Source organism: Monodelphis domestica, chromosome 4 (genome assembly GCF_027887165.1).
Source record: "Monodelphis domestica isolate mMonDom1 chromosome 4, mMonDom1.pri, whole genome shotgun sequence".
Classification (NCBI taxonomy): Eukaryota; Metazoa; Chordata; class Mammalia; order Didelphimorphia; family Didelphidae; genus Monodelphis; species Monodelphis domestica.
The window spans coordinates 422691774-422710923 of NC_077230.1; the positions used below are offsets into that span (position 1 = coordinate 422691774).

Consider the following 19150-nt stretch of genomic DNA (forward strand, 5'->3'; position numbering starts at 1 on the left):
TTTCCCCTCCCACTCCCATCCCCCATCATTTTGTAGTTCAGCAAAATGAGAGTCAATCTAGGAAAAGGACTTGCAGAAGACTGGGATTATGGGAGAATCTCACAGGTACATAGCTAGAGCTAGACAATCTCTTAGAGGTTACCCCCTCCCTTATTTTATAGTTAAGGATCATCGGAGTCCAGAGAAGTGACGAGACTTGTTCGAAGTTACTCAGGAAGCAAATAGCAGAACAGGGATTCGTACTCAGAACCTGAGACTTCAAAGCTATCATTCAGACCCAAGTGGCTGAGCCTGGAGTACGCACATGCAAAATCTCACATAGGCACTCCCTCACAGAGTATCTCCAAAAGGCCACCTCCTCCTCCGCTCCTTTTGGCTGCCCTAGGCACGGTTTTCTGTCTCCAAGGAAGCGGCCAAGGTGGGTGGATGCCCAGACCTCTCCCTGCTCAATGAGTCTCACTGGTGTCCTGGTCTCGTTCCCCTCTCCCAGCCTCTCTCTTTGCCTCGTGGAGCTTTCAAGGGGCCGCGCAGCTCTCCATCGTCTCCCAGCCATCCATTGCTGTTGTGAGTGAGACCGTCCTTCTCTCCCTCCATGGGCTCCAGGAGGGAAGGTATTCGACCCTGACCTGGTATCGAGGGCTGGATTTTATACACGCCATCATGTCCTACGATGCCGACACGGGGGTCCACAACGAGGGCTCCGCGTTTACGGGCCGGGAGAGCCTGCCAGCCAACGGCTCCCTCATCATCAATGAAGTATACTTGAACGACTCTGGGCACTACAGCATCCTCGTGAAGAGCAGAGAGGGCCCGCTGATGTCCGCGAACGGAAGTTTCCAAGTGTTTGGTGAGAGCCGCTCGCTTTGGAGCTGGGGAACTTGGGGGGGGGGCGCCCTTCTTCCTTCACACATATTTCTATCCCTGCTGGCTTTCCTCCGAGGACGATCCGACATTTCCAACACCCTAGTTCCGCCTCAATGAATACAATCCTCCCCTAGAGGGTTTGCACGATTCTAATTGGCCTGAGGACCCAGGAGCAAATTAAACTGCAAACAGAGCAGATTCAAATACAAGGGCCACTTTTAGGGGATTTGTTCTTTGCACCCATAAGAACCCATTTCTTTAAATAATATTCTTGGGAGTAAGTGATCCATTCTAAAGTCACTGGCAGAAGAATTGAGTATTGTCGGGAGTAAAAAAGATAGTTGATGACAAAGTAAAACTATATAGGAATAAAAAACCCTCTATTTAAAAAGAGATGGTGGGGGGCATCTGGGTGGCTCAGTGGATGGAGAGCCAGGCATAGAGATGGGAGGTCCTGGGTTCAAGTGTGACCTCAGGCACTTCCCCGATGTGTGACCCTGGGCAAGTCACTTGAACCCCATTGCCCAGCGCTTACTGCCCTTCTGCCTTGGAGCCAATACACAGTATTGATTCCAAGAGGGAAGGGAAGGGCTTAAAAAAAAAAGAGAGAGATGGTTGGTCCACTATTTTCAGAATTTCCAATCTCTATAAGAAGATATTGAAACATTTTCAGTGGTTATTTAAAAAAAATTATGAATATCTACCAGGAATTATTTGCAGATGCTATGCATGATCTTAGCCATCACCGTCACACACACTCTCTCTGTCTCTGTCTCTCTCTCTGTCTCTGTCTCTGTCTCTCTCTGTCTCTATCTCTCTGTCTGTCTCTATCTCTCTGTCTCTGTCTCTCTGTCTCTCTCACACACACATACACACACACACAAAATATTGTGTGGAAGGGATCTCATCCCCTCCCTCTCCTGAGTAGCTGACAGGTTCACCAACATTCTTCAAGTACCAGAATTACACCCGTGAATGTCAATAAAAGAAAGGGGGCAGAGCCCACCTGAGCATCTTTTGGCATGGATGTGGGGCTGGAGCAGACAGGTGAGAAAGACAGGAAGATTATTTATTGCAGGTTAGGACATGTGGTCAGGATTTAGAGTAAGGAAGAGATTTTAAATCTATGCTTATCTACCTTTTCTATTAATAAGCTTTATGAAAAATAATAACTGGTCAATATATTAATTTTAATTATAACAATATGTATATTATATACACACACATACTTCAGTACAGAAAGAAGACACAAGACAAAGAAATTTCTGTTCATCAGAACCACCCATGTATGTTATTCTTGTTTGTTTTTCTTAAAATATTTTTTCACATCATTTTAAAATTATTTCATGGACTCCAAGTTATGAACATGGATGTTTACTTATTTTTATAATGGAGTCCATGAAATAATTTAAAAATATTTTGAAAACTACACTTTGATAGAATTGGTTTCTTTTACAATCCTATGTATTTCATTTTGTGCATTTAAAAACATGACTCCAAGAAGGAATCGATAGGCTTCAACAGTCTGCCCAAGGGGTCTATTGATGTAAAAAGATGAAGAACCCCTCATTGGAGTCCATATTGATTTTTCCAATGTTCTCTAAAGTTGGTCTCCCTTTATAAATTAACATTTTGTTGTTGCTTAGTCCTTTCAATGATGTCTAATTCTTTGTGACCCATGTGAGGTTTTCTTGGCACAGATACTAGAGTGGTTTGCCATTTTCTTCTCCAGCTCATTTGACAGATGGGGAAATGGAGGCAAACAGGGAAAAGGGACTTGTCCAGGGTAATACAGCTAATAAGTAGCTGAGACCAAAGATACTGGAGTGGTCTGCCATTTTCTTCTTCAGCTCATTTGACAGATGAGGAAGCTGAGGCCAACAGGGTTTAGTGGCTTGCCTAGAATGATACAGCTATTAAGAGTTTGAAGCCAGATTTGAACTCAGGAAGATGAGTCCTCTTGACTCTAGGCCCAGTACTCTATCCACTGCACCATCTTGCTGCCTACATTGGTAATTATTTCTTTCAAAATTAAAAATTGATTTCTCTTCTGACCTGTTTTTGCATTTTTGGCTGTTGGTCGAGGTAATTTCCTGAAGTCCCTTAGAATTCATTTCCTTGCTCTCCATTGAGCAGAATGTGCTTTTCATTTCTTAGAAATATTTATCCCTTTGCTCTAAGACCTTGTCTAGGTCCTTGGTTGAGTTCCTTCCCATTCCCTCTTCTTTATTCTTTTCCTTGACCCTATTTAAGTAAATTTGGACTGGCAGCTCCTGTTCTTGGGGACAAGTGGCACAAGGCTCTCTCGACTCAACGTTTTGGGAGGTGAGAGTAAGGCGAGCCCCAGGGAAGAGCCCTTGGTACAAGGGGAAAAGCACTATGGGAGCTTCCAATTTTAGGCAATCTTCTGGTTTACCCTGTGCTTACTTAGTCCAATGATTTCCAGTAGTGAAAGGTATGGAAATGCCTTTTGCTTTCAGTGCCTGGGAGCAAAGGCCTAGCTGCCTCACTCTCACTCACAGGATTATAGATAAAAACCTAGAAGGGACTTTAGCACTCCTTGTGTCCAACCCCAACATTTTACAGAGGAAGAGATAAGATCCAGTGCTCTGAAGATTTTCCCATGCTTACCCAGGATTTGAACCCACCTTCACCGGGGCTGATTTTCATTTTCTTTGTTTGTTTGTTTGGCTAGCATTGGTTACTTATTTCATTTTAATGTTTATTCAGTATGTGGAGTAACTATGCTACAATTAGATATTATACATAATAAATTAGTAAGTGAATGAAACAAAATTGAAAATAATTGCCATATCATTTTAGGAGAATAGCAATGAATATCATGATTATTTATTCATTGCCCTCTCAGCAGTCCTCAATAAGCATGTATTTATTATTGACTTATTTTTAAACCTATATCTCCCATCTTTTTTTTTTATTTGAAACATTATTTTATTTGGTCATTTCCAAACATTATTCACTGGAAACAAAGATCATTTTCTTTTCCCCACACCCCCCCCACCACCTTTCCCTCTCCCATAGCCTGCGCACAATTCCACTGGTTATCACATGTGTTCTTGACTCAAACCCATTTCCATGTTGTTGGTATTTGCATTAGAGTGTTCATTTAGAGTCTCTCCTCAGTCATATCCCCTCAACCCCTGTAGTCAGGCAGTTGCTTTTCCTCAGTGTTTTTACTCCCACAGTTTATCCTCTGCTTGTGGATAGTGTTTTTTAGATCCCTGCAGATTGTTCAGGGACATTACATTGACACTAATGGAGGAGTCCATTACCTTCGATTGTACCACAGTGTATCAGTCTCTGTGTACAATGTTCTCCTGGTTCTGCTCCTCTCGCTCTGCATCATTTCCTGGAGGTTGTTCCAGTCTCCAAGGAATTCCTCCACTTTATTATTCCTTTTAGCACAATAGTATTCCATCACCAACATATACCACAATTTGCTCAGCCACTCCCCAATTGATGGGCATCCCCTCGTTTTCCAGGTTTTGGCCACCACAAAGAGTGCAGCTATGAATATTCTTGTACAAGTCTTTGTGTCCATTATCTCTTTGGGGTACAGACCCAGCAGTGCTATGGCTGGATCAAAGGGCAGACAGTCTTTTATCGCCCTTTGGGCATAGTTCCAAATTACCCTCCAGAATGGTTGGATCAGTTCACAACTCCACCAGCAATGAATTAATGTCCCTACTTTGCCACATCCCCTCCAGCATTCATTACTTTCCTTTGCTATCATATTAACCAATCTGCTAGGTGTGAGGTGATACCTCAGAGTTGTTTTGATTTGTATCTCTCTGATTATAAGAGATGTAGAGCACTTTTTCATGTGCTTATTAATAGTTTTGATTTATTTATCTGAGAACTGCCTATCCATGTCCCTTGCCCACTTATCAATTGGAGAATGGCTTGATTTTTTGTACAATTGATTTAGCTATTTATAAATTTGAGTAATTAAACCTTTGTCAGAGGTTTCTACAAAGATTTTTTCCCAATTTGTTGTTTCCCTTCTGATTTTGGTTACATTGGTTTTGTTTGTACAAAAACTTTTTAATTTGATGTAATCCAGATTATTTATTTTGCATTTTGTAACTCTTTCTAATTCTTGCTTGGTTTTGAAGTCTTTCCCCTCCCAAAGGTCTGACATGTATGCTATTCTGTGTTTGCCTAATTTTCTTATAGTTTCCTTCTTTATGTTCAAGTCATTCACCCATTTTGAATTTATCTTGGTGTAGGGTGTGAGGTGTTGATCTAAACCTAATCTTTCCCACACTGTCCTCCAATTTTCCCAGCAGTTTTTATGAAATAGTGGATTTTTGTCCCAAAAGCTGGGATCTTTGGGTTTGTCATATACTGTCTTGCTGAGGTCGCTTGCCCCCAGTCTATTCCACTGATCCTCCTTTCTGTCTCTTAGCCAGTACCAAATTGTTTTGATGACTGCTGCTTTATAATATAGTCTGAGATCTGGGACTGCAAGACCCCCTTCCTTTTTTTTTTCATTATTTCCCTGGATATCCTTGATCTTTTGTTCTTCCAAATGAACTTTGTTATGTTTTTTTCTAAATCAGTAAAAATTTTTTTTGGAAGTTCCATGGGTATGGCACTAAATAGATAGATGAGTTTGGGTAGGATGGTCATTTTTATTATATTGGCTCATCCTACCCATGAACAGTTAATGTTCTTCCAATTGCTCAAGTCTAGTTTTAGTTGTGTGGAAAGTGTTTTGTAGTTGTGTTCATATAGTTCCTGTGTTTGTCTCGGGAGATAGATTCCTAAGTATTTTATTTTGTCTAAGGTAATTCTGAATGGGATTTCTCTTTCTAGTTCTTGCTGCTGAGCTGTGTTGGAATTATATAGAAATGCTGATGACTTATGTGGGTTTATTTTGTATCCTGCAACTTTGCTAAAGTTGTTGATTATTTCGATTAGCTTTTTGGTTGAATCTCTAGGATTCTTTAAGTAGACCATCATGTCATCTGCAAAGAGCGATAATTTGGTCTCCTCCTTGCCGATTTTAATGCCTTCAATTTCTTTTTCTTCTCTAATTGCTACTGCTAGTGTTTCTAATACAATGTCAAATAGTAGAGGTGATAATGGGCATCCTTGTTTCACTCCTGATCTTAATGGGAATGGATTTAGTTTATCCCCATTGCAGATGATATTAGTTGATGGTTTTAGATATATACTGTTTATTATTTTTAGGAACGACCCTTCTTTTCCTATGCTTTCTAGTGTTTTTAGTAGGAATGGGTGTTGTATTTTATCAAAGCCTTTTTCTGCATCTATTGAGATAATCATGTGGTTCTTGTTGGTTTGCTTGTTGATGTGGTCAATGATGTGGATTGTTTTCCTAATATTGAACCAGCCCTGCATCCCTCGTATAAATCCTACTTGATCATGGTGGATGACTCTTCTGATCACTTGCTGGAGTCTTTTTGCTAGTATCCTATTTAAGATTTTTGCATCTATATTCATTAGGGAGATTGGTCTATAGTTTTCTTTCTCTGTTTTTGGCCTGCCTGGCTTTGGAATTAATACCATGTTTGTGTCATAAAAGGAGTTTGGTAGAACTCCCTCTTTGCTTATTATGTCAAATAGTTTGTATAGTATTGGAGTTAGCTGTTCTTTGAATGTTTGATAGAATTCACTGGTGAATCCATCAGGCCCTGGGGATTTTTTCTTAGGAAGTTCTTTGATGGCCTGTTGGATTTCTTTTTCTGATATGGGATTACTTAAGAACTCTATTTCTTCTTCTGTTAGTCTAGGCAATTTATATTTTTGTAAATATTCATCCATATCACCTAGGTTGGTATATTTATTGCCATATAGTTGGGAAAAGTAGTTTTTAATGATTGCCTTAATTTCCTCTTCATTGGAGGTGAGATCCCCCTTTTCATCCTTGATGCTGTTAATTTGCCTTTCTTCTTTCCTTTTTTTAATTAGATTGACCAGTACTTTGTCTATTTTGTCTGTTTTTTCAAAGTACCAGCTTCTAGTCTTGTTTATTAGTGCAATAGTTCTATCACTTTTGATTTTATTAATTTCTCCCTTAATTTTTAGGATCTCTAGTTTAGTTTTCTCCTGGGGGTTTTTAATTTGTTTGTTCTCAAGTTTTTTGATTTGCATTTCCAATTCCTTTATCTCTGTCCTCCCTAATTTGTTAATATATGCACTCAGGGATATGAATTTTCCTCTAAGTACTGCCTTGGCTGCATCCCATAAGGTTTGAAAGGATGTCTCGCTGTTGTCATTTTCTTCAATGGAATTATTAATTGTTTCTATGATTTCTTCTCTAACTATTCGATTTTGGAGTATCATATTATTTAATTTCCAATTAATTTTTGATTTGGCTCTCCATGTACCCTTGCCGATCAATATTTTTATTGCCTTATGATCTGAAAAGGCTGCATTTATTATTTCTGCTTTTCTGCATTTGAGTGCCATTTTTCTGTGACCTAGTGTATGATCTATTTTTGTGAATGTGCCATGTGGTGCTGAAAAGAAGGTGCATTCCTTTTTGTCCCTATTTATTTTTCTCCATATGTCTATTAACTCTAATTTTTCTAAGATTTCATTCACCTCTTTTACCTCTTTCTTGTTTATTTTTTGGTTTGATTTATCTAAATTTGATAGTGGTTTGTTCAAGTCTTCCACTAATATAGTTTTACTGTCTATTTCCTCCTTCAATTCTCCTAGTTTTTCTATTAAAAATTTGGATGCTATACCATTTGGTGCATACATGTTGATTAGTGATATTTCCTCATTGTCTATACTCCCTTTTAGCAGAATATATTTACCTTCCCTATCCCTTTTGATCAGGTCTATTTTTGCTTTGGCTTTGTCAGATATCATGATTGCAACTCCTGCCTTCTTTCTATCAGTTGAGGCCCAAAAGGGCTTACTCCAATCTTTAATTCTAACCTTGTGAGTGTCAACCCGCCTCATATGTGTTTCTTGAAGACAACAAATGGTAGGGTTTTGGGTTCTAATCCAATCTGCTATTTGTCTACGTTTTATGGGTGAGTTCATCCCATTCACGTTCAAAGTTATGATTGTCATTTGTGGATTCGCTGGCATTTTGATATCTTCCCCTAATTCTGACCTTTCTTCTTTAGCTATCTCCTTTTGAACCAGTGATTTACTTTAGGTCAGTCCCCCTAGTCCCCTCCCTTGAGATGCTTCCCTTTCTAGCCCCTCCATTTTTATGCTCCCTTCCCCTCCCCCCTCTCCTTCCCTCCCTTTTTATACTCTCCCCCCCCCCCACTCCTTCATTTTCCTTTCTTTCTTACCCTGTTGGATAAGATAGAATTCTGGATCCCTCTGGATCTAGATGTTCTTCCCTCTCAGATTTGATTTCACTGAGAGTAAGGTTTAAGTAATTCCACTTCACGCTCTCTTCCTCTCCTTCTCATATGAGAGTTCTTCCCCTCCCCTTCCCATGTGTATCTTTGTATGGGAAAGATTATTCTGTTAAGTCCCCCCCCCATGTCTTGAAGTAAATCTTAGTGTTATCGATGGTTCCCCCCTCCCTTTTCCTTTCTTTGCCCCCACTTTCCCCAAATCTTCTTAATGCCCCAATCTTTCCCTATGCATGTTTCTTCTAACTACTCTTATGATGATACAATTTATGAGAGTTACACAAAACATTTTCCCCACATATTAATATATATAATTTGATGTAAATGTAGTCCTTATAGAAGAGAGTTTGACTTAAAGAAAAAGATAAGATTTATCTCATTTTTCCTTTCTTTCATATTTACCTTTTCATGTTTCTCTTGCTTTCTGTGCTTGGATATCAAATTTTCCACTAAGTTCTGGTCTTTTCTTAGCAAATGCTTGGAAATCTTCTATTTTGTTGAATGCCCATACTTTCCCCAGGAAGTATATAGTCAGTTTTGCTGGGTAGTTGATTCTTGGTTGGAGACCCAGCTCTCTTGCCTTTCTAAATATCGTGTTCCATGCTTTGTGGTCTCTTAGTGTGTTAGCCGCTAGGTCGTGTGTGATCCTTATGGGAGCCCCCTTATATCTGAAGCTCCTCTTCTTGGCTTCTTATAGGATTTTCTCCTTTTCTTGGAAACTCTTGAATTTGGCAATTACATTCCTAGGGGTTGTCTTTTGGGGATTTAGTATAGAGGGTGTTCTATGAGCCCTTTCTATTTCTATTTTGCCCCCTTGCTCCAGAACGTGGGGGCAATTTTCTTTTATAATCTCCTGTAGAATAATATTGAGTTTATTGTTCATCTCTGGTTTTTCTGGGAGACCGATAATTCAGAGGTTGTCTCTTCTCCCTCTGTTTTCCAAATCTGTGACCTTCTCAGTGAGATATTTTATGTTTTCTTCTAATTCATTAATTTTTTGGGTTTGCTTTATTGATTCTTGCTGTTTTATGATCTCACTTTCTTTGAGTTGCTTAATTCTGGTCGTTAGGGACTGGTTTTGCTTTTCAGCTTTGTCTGCCCTTCTATTGGATGCTTTGAGCTCCTTTTCCAATTGAGCAGTCTTATCTGTCAGACTGCTGATCTCTTTCTCCCATTTTTCTTTCCAGGTTTCCATCTTTTGGATAAGTTCCAGTTTGAGATCTTCCAGAGCTTGTTGATAGTTTCTATTTTGGGAGGCATGTTCTGATTTTTTTTGGATTTCCTCCTCATTCTCTTCTTTTCCTTGGGTACTTCCACCATAAAAGTTTTCAATAGTCACCTTTTCCCCTTTTTCCTGGAGGCTTGATTTTGGGCCATGTGAGCCATCCCTTTGGTGGTTTTATTCCCCTTTCCTTTTTGGTCTGGGGTCTGGGTGATATGGACGGGTTTTCTGTGAATTTAGGTTGCCTCAGACTAGTTCTTCCCAGCCTCCGAGGCTTCTTAGAGTGCTGGGCCCCTGATCACAGCCAATGTGCCCAGGTGTTCAGCTCCGCCCAGATAATCAGCGCATGGTCCACCCCTGGTGTTTAGCTCCGCCCAGATGCTCAGCGCAACCACCCTGAGTAAGGCTCCGTAGCCGGTGCTCAGCGCCGGGGTTCTCTCGTGAAACTTCTCTGAGATGTTGTTTCCTGGCAGTCCCCAGATCCCAAGGACCCTGGAGTCCCCCCCTCCCCAGACAGAGACATTCCCCACTCACTCGGTGTCCCAGTGAGAGCTCCGGTAGCTCGCTCTGGTTTGGTGGGGGAGGTGTGGGGGATGAAGGGCAGCTCAGTTCATGTTTCTGTGCAAGCTTTTCTTCCTTCTTATTATAGTGTGGAAATGTTCAAACCCCACGTACCTTCGCCTCTGTGGGGTACTGGGGAGTACTGGGGAGTCCTGTTCTGCCAAAGGTGATTTTTATGCTCCTTTGATGTAGTCTATTTCGTTTGGTGCCAGGGAGAGGAAGCGTGTGGCGTCTAGATTGCAGCCATGATTACCTGCCCTATATCTCCAATCTTAGAATTAATACTAAGTGTTGGTTCCAAGGCGGAAGAGAAGTCGGGGGTAAGCAGGTCAGGCTAAGTGACTTGACCAAAGTCACACAGCTGAGGCCACTCTCTATATACTGAGCCCCCTAGCTGCCCTTCGAGAAGAATTTATTAAGAGTTTATTATATGAGGGGGCAGCTAGGGGGACTCAGTGGATTGAGTGCCAGGCCTAGAGATGAGAGGTCCTGGGTTCAAATCTGACCTCAGACACTTCTTAGCTGTGTGACTTTGGTCAAGTCACTTAGCCTGACCTGCTTATCCCCTACTACAAGTCACTTTGCCCCCATTGCTTAGTCCTTATTGCTCTTCTGCCTTGGAAACAATTCACAGTATTGATTCTAGGATAGAAAATATGGGTTAATTAAAAAAAAAAAGAATTTATTGTACGCCAGGCGCTAGTCTAAGCCCTAGGAATTAAAAAAGAAGCAAAAGGCACATAAGGCCCTTGGAGAATTTATAATTCTGAAAGCACTTAAAGGATCTTTGCAGCAAACAGGATAAAGAGGAAATAAGAAACAGAAGAAGGCACTAGAACTAGAACTAGAAGATGGATTGGGAGGCACTTCATGGAGGAGAAGGAGGGAAATTAGCTGGAATTTGAAGTCAGAGAGGTCAGGAGTCATAGTGGAGGAGGAAGAGTATTCCAGACACGGGGGACAGAAAGAGAGGATGCCAAGAGACCATCGTTGCTGGACTGAAGAGTACCTGTTAGGGGATGAGGTGTAAGAAGACCAGGAAAGTGGAACAATAGGTTGTGGAAGCCGTTGAAGGCTCAGAAGACTATCTGGAGAAGATGGGAAGGAACTAGAGTTCATTTGGTTTGGGGATGACATGGTTGGATCATGAATGGAGGATGGGTTGGAATGAAGAGGGTCTGCACTAGAGATGGGGCACTAGCACTTCCAAATGTCCAAGAAACAACTGGGATTTGGAACTAAAGGTCAGCAATGAAGTTAGGGCTGAGTCAATAGATTTGACAATCATCTACATGGAGATAACTGAATCCACGAGACTTTAGGAGATCACCAAGGGAAAAGGTACAGAGGGAGAAGAGGTGAGCAGCCAGGAGAGCAGCAATCCTGGGGAATATTCTTGGTCAGCAGTCAGGACCTGGATGAGGATCTAGCAAAGAACATCAAGGAGGAGGAGGAGGAGGAAGAGGACAAGGAGGAGAAGGAGAAAAAGGAGGACAAGGAGGAGGACAAGGAGGAGGAGGAGGACAAGAAGCAGGAGGAGGAGAAGAAGGAGAAGGAGGAGGAGGAGAAGGAGGAAGAGGAGGATGAGGAGGAGGAGAAAAAGGAGAAGGAGGAGGAGAAGGAGAAGGAGGAGGACGAGAGAATAGAGTCTCAGAAATGGAGAAAAGAGAGAATCAAGGAAAAGAAGGCGATGGATAGCAAAGGCTTCAGAGAGCTCCAAGAGAATGATTAGAAAAAGGCCTTTGGGTTTTGTGATTGAGAGATCATTGGAGCTTTTAGGTTAACCCTCTTATTGTGTGTAGGAAGAATTTGGGGCTGAAGAGGAGGAATGATATAGTCAGTGTCAACTAGGTAGTAAGTGGCAAAGCTGGACTTCAAACTCACATCCTGCGACCCCAGATGGAGGGCTTTTCTTATTACGAGATGATGTACTTTATCATTTAAGAAGCAGTGTGGTCAGGGAGGCCCAAGGAGGCCGATATTAATGGGGCCTCTTATTGCTATTTCACAGCTGGAGAAGTGGAGGTTCAGATAGTCAATCAGTCAGTCAATGAGAATTTATTTGGTAAGCTACTCCTATGGACCAGGAACTTTCCTAGGCCCTTGGGAGTGGTTATGAAGCTACCCAGCTCTTCTCGTGTGTGCCGTTGGGCAGGTCACTTATCTACTCTGGCCTCAGTTTCCTCTTCTGTAAAATGATGGAGTTGACCCAGATGCCCTCTGAGGTCCTTCCCATATCTTAGATTTAGGCTTGCAAATCCTTCCAAGAGGTGTCTTCCAAGTCCCAGATAAAATTCAAGCTTCTATAGGAAGCCTTTCCCAACACCCCTTCATTCTAGTGTCTTCCCTCTGTCATTTATCCCATACAAATCAGGTTTCTCCATAGCTGTTAGAGGTCTGTCTTCCCTATGAGACTGAGAGCTCTGCGAAGGGAGGGACTTTCTTTTAGTTCTCTGTGCTTGGCACACAGTAGGAACTTAATAATTTTTTTCAATTTGAAAAATTGCATTTAATGGATTAATTTAGAACATTTTCCCACGGTTCCATGATTCATGCTCTTTTCCTCGCCTCCTCCCGCCCTCCCTCCAGTAGCCAACGAGCCATTCCACTGGGTTTTCCATGGGTCATTGATCAAGACCCATTTCCATAGTATTAATTTAGTAAATGTTTACTGAGTGTCTGGCCATGTGGATTGCATGTGTGCCTTCTCCTCCGGCACCTCGTCTCAGCCTCTCTCCCTCTCTTGTTCCAGTGAAGCCATCGAAGCCCGACATCCTCAGGGAGGGTGGAGACGTCATTGAATTCCAGTCCTCGGTGAAGTTCTCGTGTGTCTCCCAGGATGTGGGTGTCAACATCCAGTGGTTCCTGAACAACACAGATCTGCCACCCAGTCCGCTACTGTCTCTGTCTCCGGATAACAAGACCCTCACCTTTCACAATGTCACCAGGAGGGACAGAGGCTATTACCAGTGTGAAGCCTGGAATCTGGTGGGCGCCCAGAGCAGTGAGAGCATCTTCCTGTTGGTCTACTGTGAGTGCCTCCCCTTCCCTCCTGGGACCCTGGCCTGGACCTCATCCCCTTCCATAGTGGTCTGAGCTGAGTAGGTAGTGAGGTGCCCATCATAAGGCTGGCATGTTAGGTGGGCAATGGCAGGGCTGCGATGGCTTAGATTGCTGAGTCTCAGAGCTGAATTGGACCTGAGGGGGAATGGGGCAAGGCCATGGGCTTTAAAGATGATCTGTTACAGCACTCTCATTAAAACCAACCAACCAACCAACCAACCAACCAACCAACCATGATCTTCTGTCTTAGGATCTAAGTATTGGTTCCAAGGCAGAAGAGTGGGAAGGGTTAGGCACAGGGCTTGCCCAGGGTCGAGATGCTAGGAAGTGTCTGAGACCAGATTTGAACTCAGGAAAATGAGTGTTCCTGACTTCAAGCCTGGTGCTCTATCCCATGACCCACCTAGCTGCCCCCCTACAAAATAAGAGTCTACTTGATGACCTCTGAGGTTCCTTCAAATTTTAAATCTATGACGCTCTTCAAAAATGCTTATGTGTACAGATCTCTCTCAATAGCATGGAAGGAAGCTCCTTGAGGCCAGGAGCCATTTGAGTTTGTCTTCGTATCTGTCCCATGTCAGCCCCTAACACAGTGCCTGGCACTTAATTGGTGCTTTATAGAAGTTTAACGGATTTTCGGAAGCTCTTACTTTCCCAGGTTTGCTATATATTTCTTCCTTCATACATCCCAAGATGACCCTGCTGTTCCCCAAACTTGGCCTTCAGTGTCTGTCTCTGTCTTGTCGGAGTTTTCTCCCCTGCCTGGAATGCTCTCCCTTCTGCCACTTAGAATCCTTCCCACCTCCACTCCCCCAAATGCTGGCGTACTATCGTACCCCTAAAATTCTGCAAGAAGACTTCTTCTGACTTCATTCATGTTAGTGCCTTTCTTCAGAATTATCTCCCGTTTGCCCTGCAAATATCTTCGGTGCATCCAGGTAGTGCAGCAGCTAAAAGTGCTGAGCCTGGAGGCAGGAATACTCACCTTCCTGAGTTCAAATCTAGCTGCAGACACTTCATAGCTGTATGACCAGGGACAACTCACTTATTCCTGTTGATCTCAGTCTCCTAATCTGAAAAAAAATGAGATGGAGAAAGAAATGGCCAATCACTCCAGGATGTTTGTCAAGAAAACCCCAAACAGAGATCACAAAGAGTCAGACACAACTGGTTTACCTCAGTTTCCTCCTCTGTAAAATGAGCCAGAGAAGGAAATGGCCAATCACTCCAGGATGTTTGTCAAGAAAACCCCAAATGGGGTCATGAAGAGTTGGACATGACTGGCACTGAAAAACAACTGAACATGGCTTTAGTCCAGTTATGTAACCCCCATTGCTTAGCCCTTACCACTCTTCTACCTTGGAACCAATATGCAACATTGACTCTAAGACAGAAAGTAAGGGGTTAAAAAAAGAAAAGAAGTGGGGGCAGCTGGGTAGCTCAGTGAATTGAGAGCCAGTCCTAGAGACAGGAGGTCCTAGGTTCAAATCTTGCCTCAGACACTTCCCAGCTGTGTGACCCTGGGCAAGTCACTTGACCCCCATTGCCTAACCCTTACCACTCTTCTGCCTTGGAGTCAATACACAGTATTGACTCCAAGAGGGAAGGTGAGGGTTTAAAAAAAAGAAAAGAAAAGAAAAGAAGAATGGCGGAACAACAACATCAATACCAGCTAGTTGTTTGTGTGTCCCCTTCTGCCCTCACCCCGCCCATTAGACTGTGGATTGTTCTCTTTGTGTTTTTCCTTGTAGACTGTCTCTCTTTCTATCCCCAGCACTTAGCCCAGCATCTAGAACATGGTAGGTGCTTAATAAATCAGTGTTGACTTGACGTAGATTAGATTAGAGTGGGAAGGACTTTAGGGATCAGAGAGTCCAACGATCACATTTTGTGACCTTGAATAAGTCTCCAAATCTCTGTGGGCCTCAGTTTCCTTTTCTCTCAAAGGTGAAGACTCAGGGGACTCTAACCATTCCTCCCACTCTAGACCTATGATGGATGGGAGTGATGGGAGGAAAGAGGCAGGGAGGTAGATTTTTCCTGGAGGTGAAGAAAAACTTCTTAAGAATAAAAGGGTAAAAGGTTGACTCTCTCGTGTTTAAAGTTCTGCCAATGATTGTTGCTTGGATGAACCTTGCTTTGTAATTCCTTCCATGGGAATGTTCTAAGTAACACACAACCTTGGGGATCAATTGCTATTTTATGGAAAAAGAAACTGGGGCCCAAAGTCCATGAGCATGAGATGGTCAAGCCTGGGTTGCCTGGTTCCACATCCAGTGGTTTGATTAAAGGAGCACATTCGTTCTGGCGTCAATGGATCCAAGTTTGAATCCTGCCCTTGTCTGGGTATTTGGAATGAGGGAGATGATAAGCCTCCTGGGATTCTGGGACAGGAATCCCATGCCCTTTGGCATAGGAAACAGCAGATAGTGGACTCAGCTGGGCAAGGTCCCTGTGGGGAGGAAGAAGGTATCTGGACCTGAGCAGGCTCAAAGTAATGGGAAAGAACTATATCCATTTAGCCAAGCAAGCTGAGATGCCAACTGTCCTCTGCTCTGGAAAGTTATCATGGACCAAAGTGTGTGACTGAGGCCAGTAAGGGACAAGCATAATAATAATAATAATAATAATAATAATAATAATAATAATAGCAGTAGTAATAGTAATAAGCTACCTCAATTCATTTTAACAAATTAAATTCTGTTTATTTCTATTAATTCAAATAATTTAAATTTCATTTCATTTCATTTCAATTCAATTCAGTTAATATCAGTCTTCTTTGGTATTCTTTTAATCAGTTAGTTCAATTCAGTTAGATGTATTTCAATTCTCTGATTCCATTCCGTTATTTTCAATGAGAGTCAATTTAATTTCATTTCAAGCTAGTGCAACTCATTTCAGTTCTCTTTACCTAAATAATTCAATTCAATCAGTTCGGTTCAGCTAAATACATTTCGATTTTATTTATTAAATGGTTTTCAATTCAATTCATATCAATATTCAATTCCTTTCTATTTGATAAATTGCTGTTTAATTCGATTTGACATTTCAGCATTGATCAATGAGCATTTACTATCAGTGATGGTGAACCTTTTAGAGACTGCATGCTGTGCCCCACCCAAGTGCCAGGTGCCCCCTGTCCCTCCCTACTGCACACATGGGAGGGAGAAAGCATTCCCATTGGGCTGCTGGGTGGATGGGTGGGTGAAGTGAGGAATGTCCTCAGTGAGTGTAGAAAGGTGGAAGGAGTGGCCCAAATGCTCTTCTCCCCTCCAGCTCTGCCCTCTATGAGCCACTTACCTTACTTACCCCCTATGAGCTCCCATTGGGTTGTTGAGCAGAGGGGCAGGTGATGTGAAAAAAACATCATCAAACATAGTGGAGAGGGGGAGGGGAGAAGCTCTGCCCGAGTCCCTCTGCCTTTCTAGTAACATAATTTGGGAGTGATGTGGGTGGTGCATGTGCCCACAGAGAGCACTTTGCATGTCATTTTTGGTACATGTGCCATAGGTTCGCCATCAGTGTTCTAGGCAGTGTGCTAAGAGCTGGGCGCACCAAGAATGAGTCAATAACCCCTGCTCTCAAAGAGCACATATACTAAGGAAGAAAGGAAACAGGCTTTTCTTAAGCTCCTTTTCTTTGCTAGGACAGCTAGGTGGCATCATAATGCATAGAGTACCATGGCCTGGAGTCAGGAAAACTCATCTGATTTCAAATCTTGTTTATCTCAGTTTCCTCATCTGTCAAATGAGCTGGAGAAGGAAATGGTAAACCACTACAGTATCTGTGCCAAGAAAACCTCAAATGAAATCACGAAGAATCAGTTAATTCCATTTCACTTATTTTATTTAAATTGAATTCATATTGATTTTTTTCATTCATTTCATTATTAAATAATTTCAATCCTGATCTATTAAATTCCAATCTATTCTATGTGGTTTAACCAGCATCTGTTAAGCACTTACTACATTCAGACTCTTCACTGGGGGCAAGGATGCAAAGGGAGTTATGACACAAATCCTGTACTTGGGGAGTTTGCAGTCAAATGTGAGGAAAGAGATGTATATACACACATACGCAGACATAAATCAGGTGAGAGTGGGAGAACTGTAGAGACAAAAGAAGGGGTCCCAAAGGGTTGTGAGCACTAGGAAGGGGGAAGGAATCCTGTCCTTTATGGTGGGGGACTGAGAAGAGAAGATTTTCTTGATTCTGAGCTCAGTGCTCTTCCCTATGCCATCTATGTGTCTGTCTAGCAGACAGTTGGAAATGGGGGCTCTCCCAGAGGGAGAACCTGGAACCTCAAAGGCATTGTCTCCTCTCTTTCTAGAATGAGGGACCAAGCCCTGCCTCAGGGCCAAGCATATAGATTTCAATGGCTCCACAAAGCTGTGAAGGGACAAGGTCACCATGGCGTTTCATGAAGAGGAAGATAGAAGAGGGTCAAGGCTGGACAAGGCCTTGAACAATGACCACATTGGAAGGGCCTAGCAAGATAAGGAGGAGCCCTGACATTCTGTTGTTGTTGTTGTTGTTTTTGTAGATGGGCCAGACCAAGTCATGATTACGTCGCAGGATGGAACTGTTTGGGGCAACATCATTGCAGTTAAAACCAACTCCAACGTCACATTGCAGTGTCTGACTGAGTCAAATCCTGACCCCAGCTATACCTGGCTTTTCAATGAATCTTCCTGGTTGGGTTCTGAGACCAATTATTTCATCTCCAGTGCCTCTAGGACTGATGAAGGAAATTACACGTGTTCAGTGAAAAACAGAATGACTTTAAGGTCCAGTTCAGCATCTGTCACTGTCAAGGTGGTTGGTGAGTCCTACAGGATGTTGCCAGACCCAGGTTCCTGCTTTTCTTAGAAGTGGTGCCACATAAGTGGAGGCTCCTTAGAACAGGGAAGGTCAGAGCTAAGAGGATTCTGGAATAGAAAAGTCAGAGCTAGGAGGGTCCTTAGAACAGGGAAGGTCAGAACTAAGAGGATTCTGAAATAGAAAAGTCAGAGCTAGGAGACTCCTTAGAACAGGGAAGGTCAGAACTAAGAGGATTCTGGAATAGAAAGAGCTAGGAGGGTCCTTAGAACAGGGAAAGTCAGAGCTAAGAGGATTCTGGAATAGAAAGTCAGAGCTAGGAGGGTCCTTAGAAAAGGGAAGGTCAGAGCTAAGAGGATTCTGGAATAGAAAGTCAGAGCTAGGAGGGTCCTTAGAACAGGGAAGGTCAGAGCTAAGAGGATTCTGGAATAGAAAGAGCTAGGAGGGTCCTTAGAACAGGGAAAGTCAGAGCTAAGAGGATTCTGAAATAGAAAAGTCAGAGCTAGGAGGGTCCTTAGAACAGGGAAGGTCAGAGCTAAGAGGATTCTGGAATAGAAAGAGCTAGGAGGGTCCTTAGAACAGGGAAAGTCAGAGCTAAGAGGATTCTGGAATAGAAAGTCAGAGCTAGGAGGGTCCTTAGAAAAGGGAAGGTCAGAACTAAGAGGATTCTGGAATAGAAAGTCAGAGCTAGGAGGGTCCTTAGAACAGGGAAGGTCAGAGCTAAGAGGATTCTGGAATAGAAAGTCAGAGCTAGGAGGGTCCTTAGAAAAGGGAAGGTCAGAACTAAGAGGATTCTGGAATAGAAAGTCAGAGCTAGGAGGGTCCTTAGAACAGGGAAGGTCAGAGCTAATAGGATTCTGGAATAGAAAGAGCTAGGAGGGTCCTTAGAACAGGGAAAGTCAGAGCTAAGAGGATTCTGGAATAGAAAGTCAGAGCTAGGAGGGTCCTTAGAAAAGGGAAGGTCAGAACTAAGAGGATTCTGAAATAGAAAAGTCAGAGCTAGGAGGGTCCTTAGAACAGGGAAAGTCAGAGCTAAGAGGATTCTGAAATAGAAAAGTCAGAGCTAGGAGGGTCCTTAGAACAGGGAAGGTCAGAACTAAGAGGATTCTGGAATAGAAAGAGGTAGGAGGATCCTTAGAACAGGGAAAGTCAGAGCTAAGAGGATTCTGGAATAGAAAGTCAGAGCTAGGAGGGTCCTTAGAAAAGGGAAGGTCAGAGCTAAGAGGATTCTGGAATAGAAGGTCAGAGC

The 19150-nt window shown here is 42.6% G+C and overlaps 1 protein-coding gene across 1 annotated transcript in view; it reads left to right on the plus strand.

The window, feature by feature from the left end:
- Positions 1-528: 528 nt before the first annotated feature.
- LOC130459013 (carcinoembryonic antigen-related cell adhesion molecule 20-like) overlaps positions 529-19150 on the plus strand; it is a 28793-nt gene continuing 10171 nt past the window's right edge. The window contains exons 1-3 of the mRNA XM_056826218.1: positions 529-847; positions 12773-13051; positions 17627-17905. Coding sequence (XP_056682196.1) covers positions 661-847; positions 12773-13051; positions 17627-17905 — 745 coding nt within the window. The 5' untranslated portion in view covers positions 529-660. The remainder of the gene's footprint in view (positions 848-12772; positions 13052-17626; positions 17906-19150) is intronic.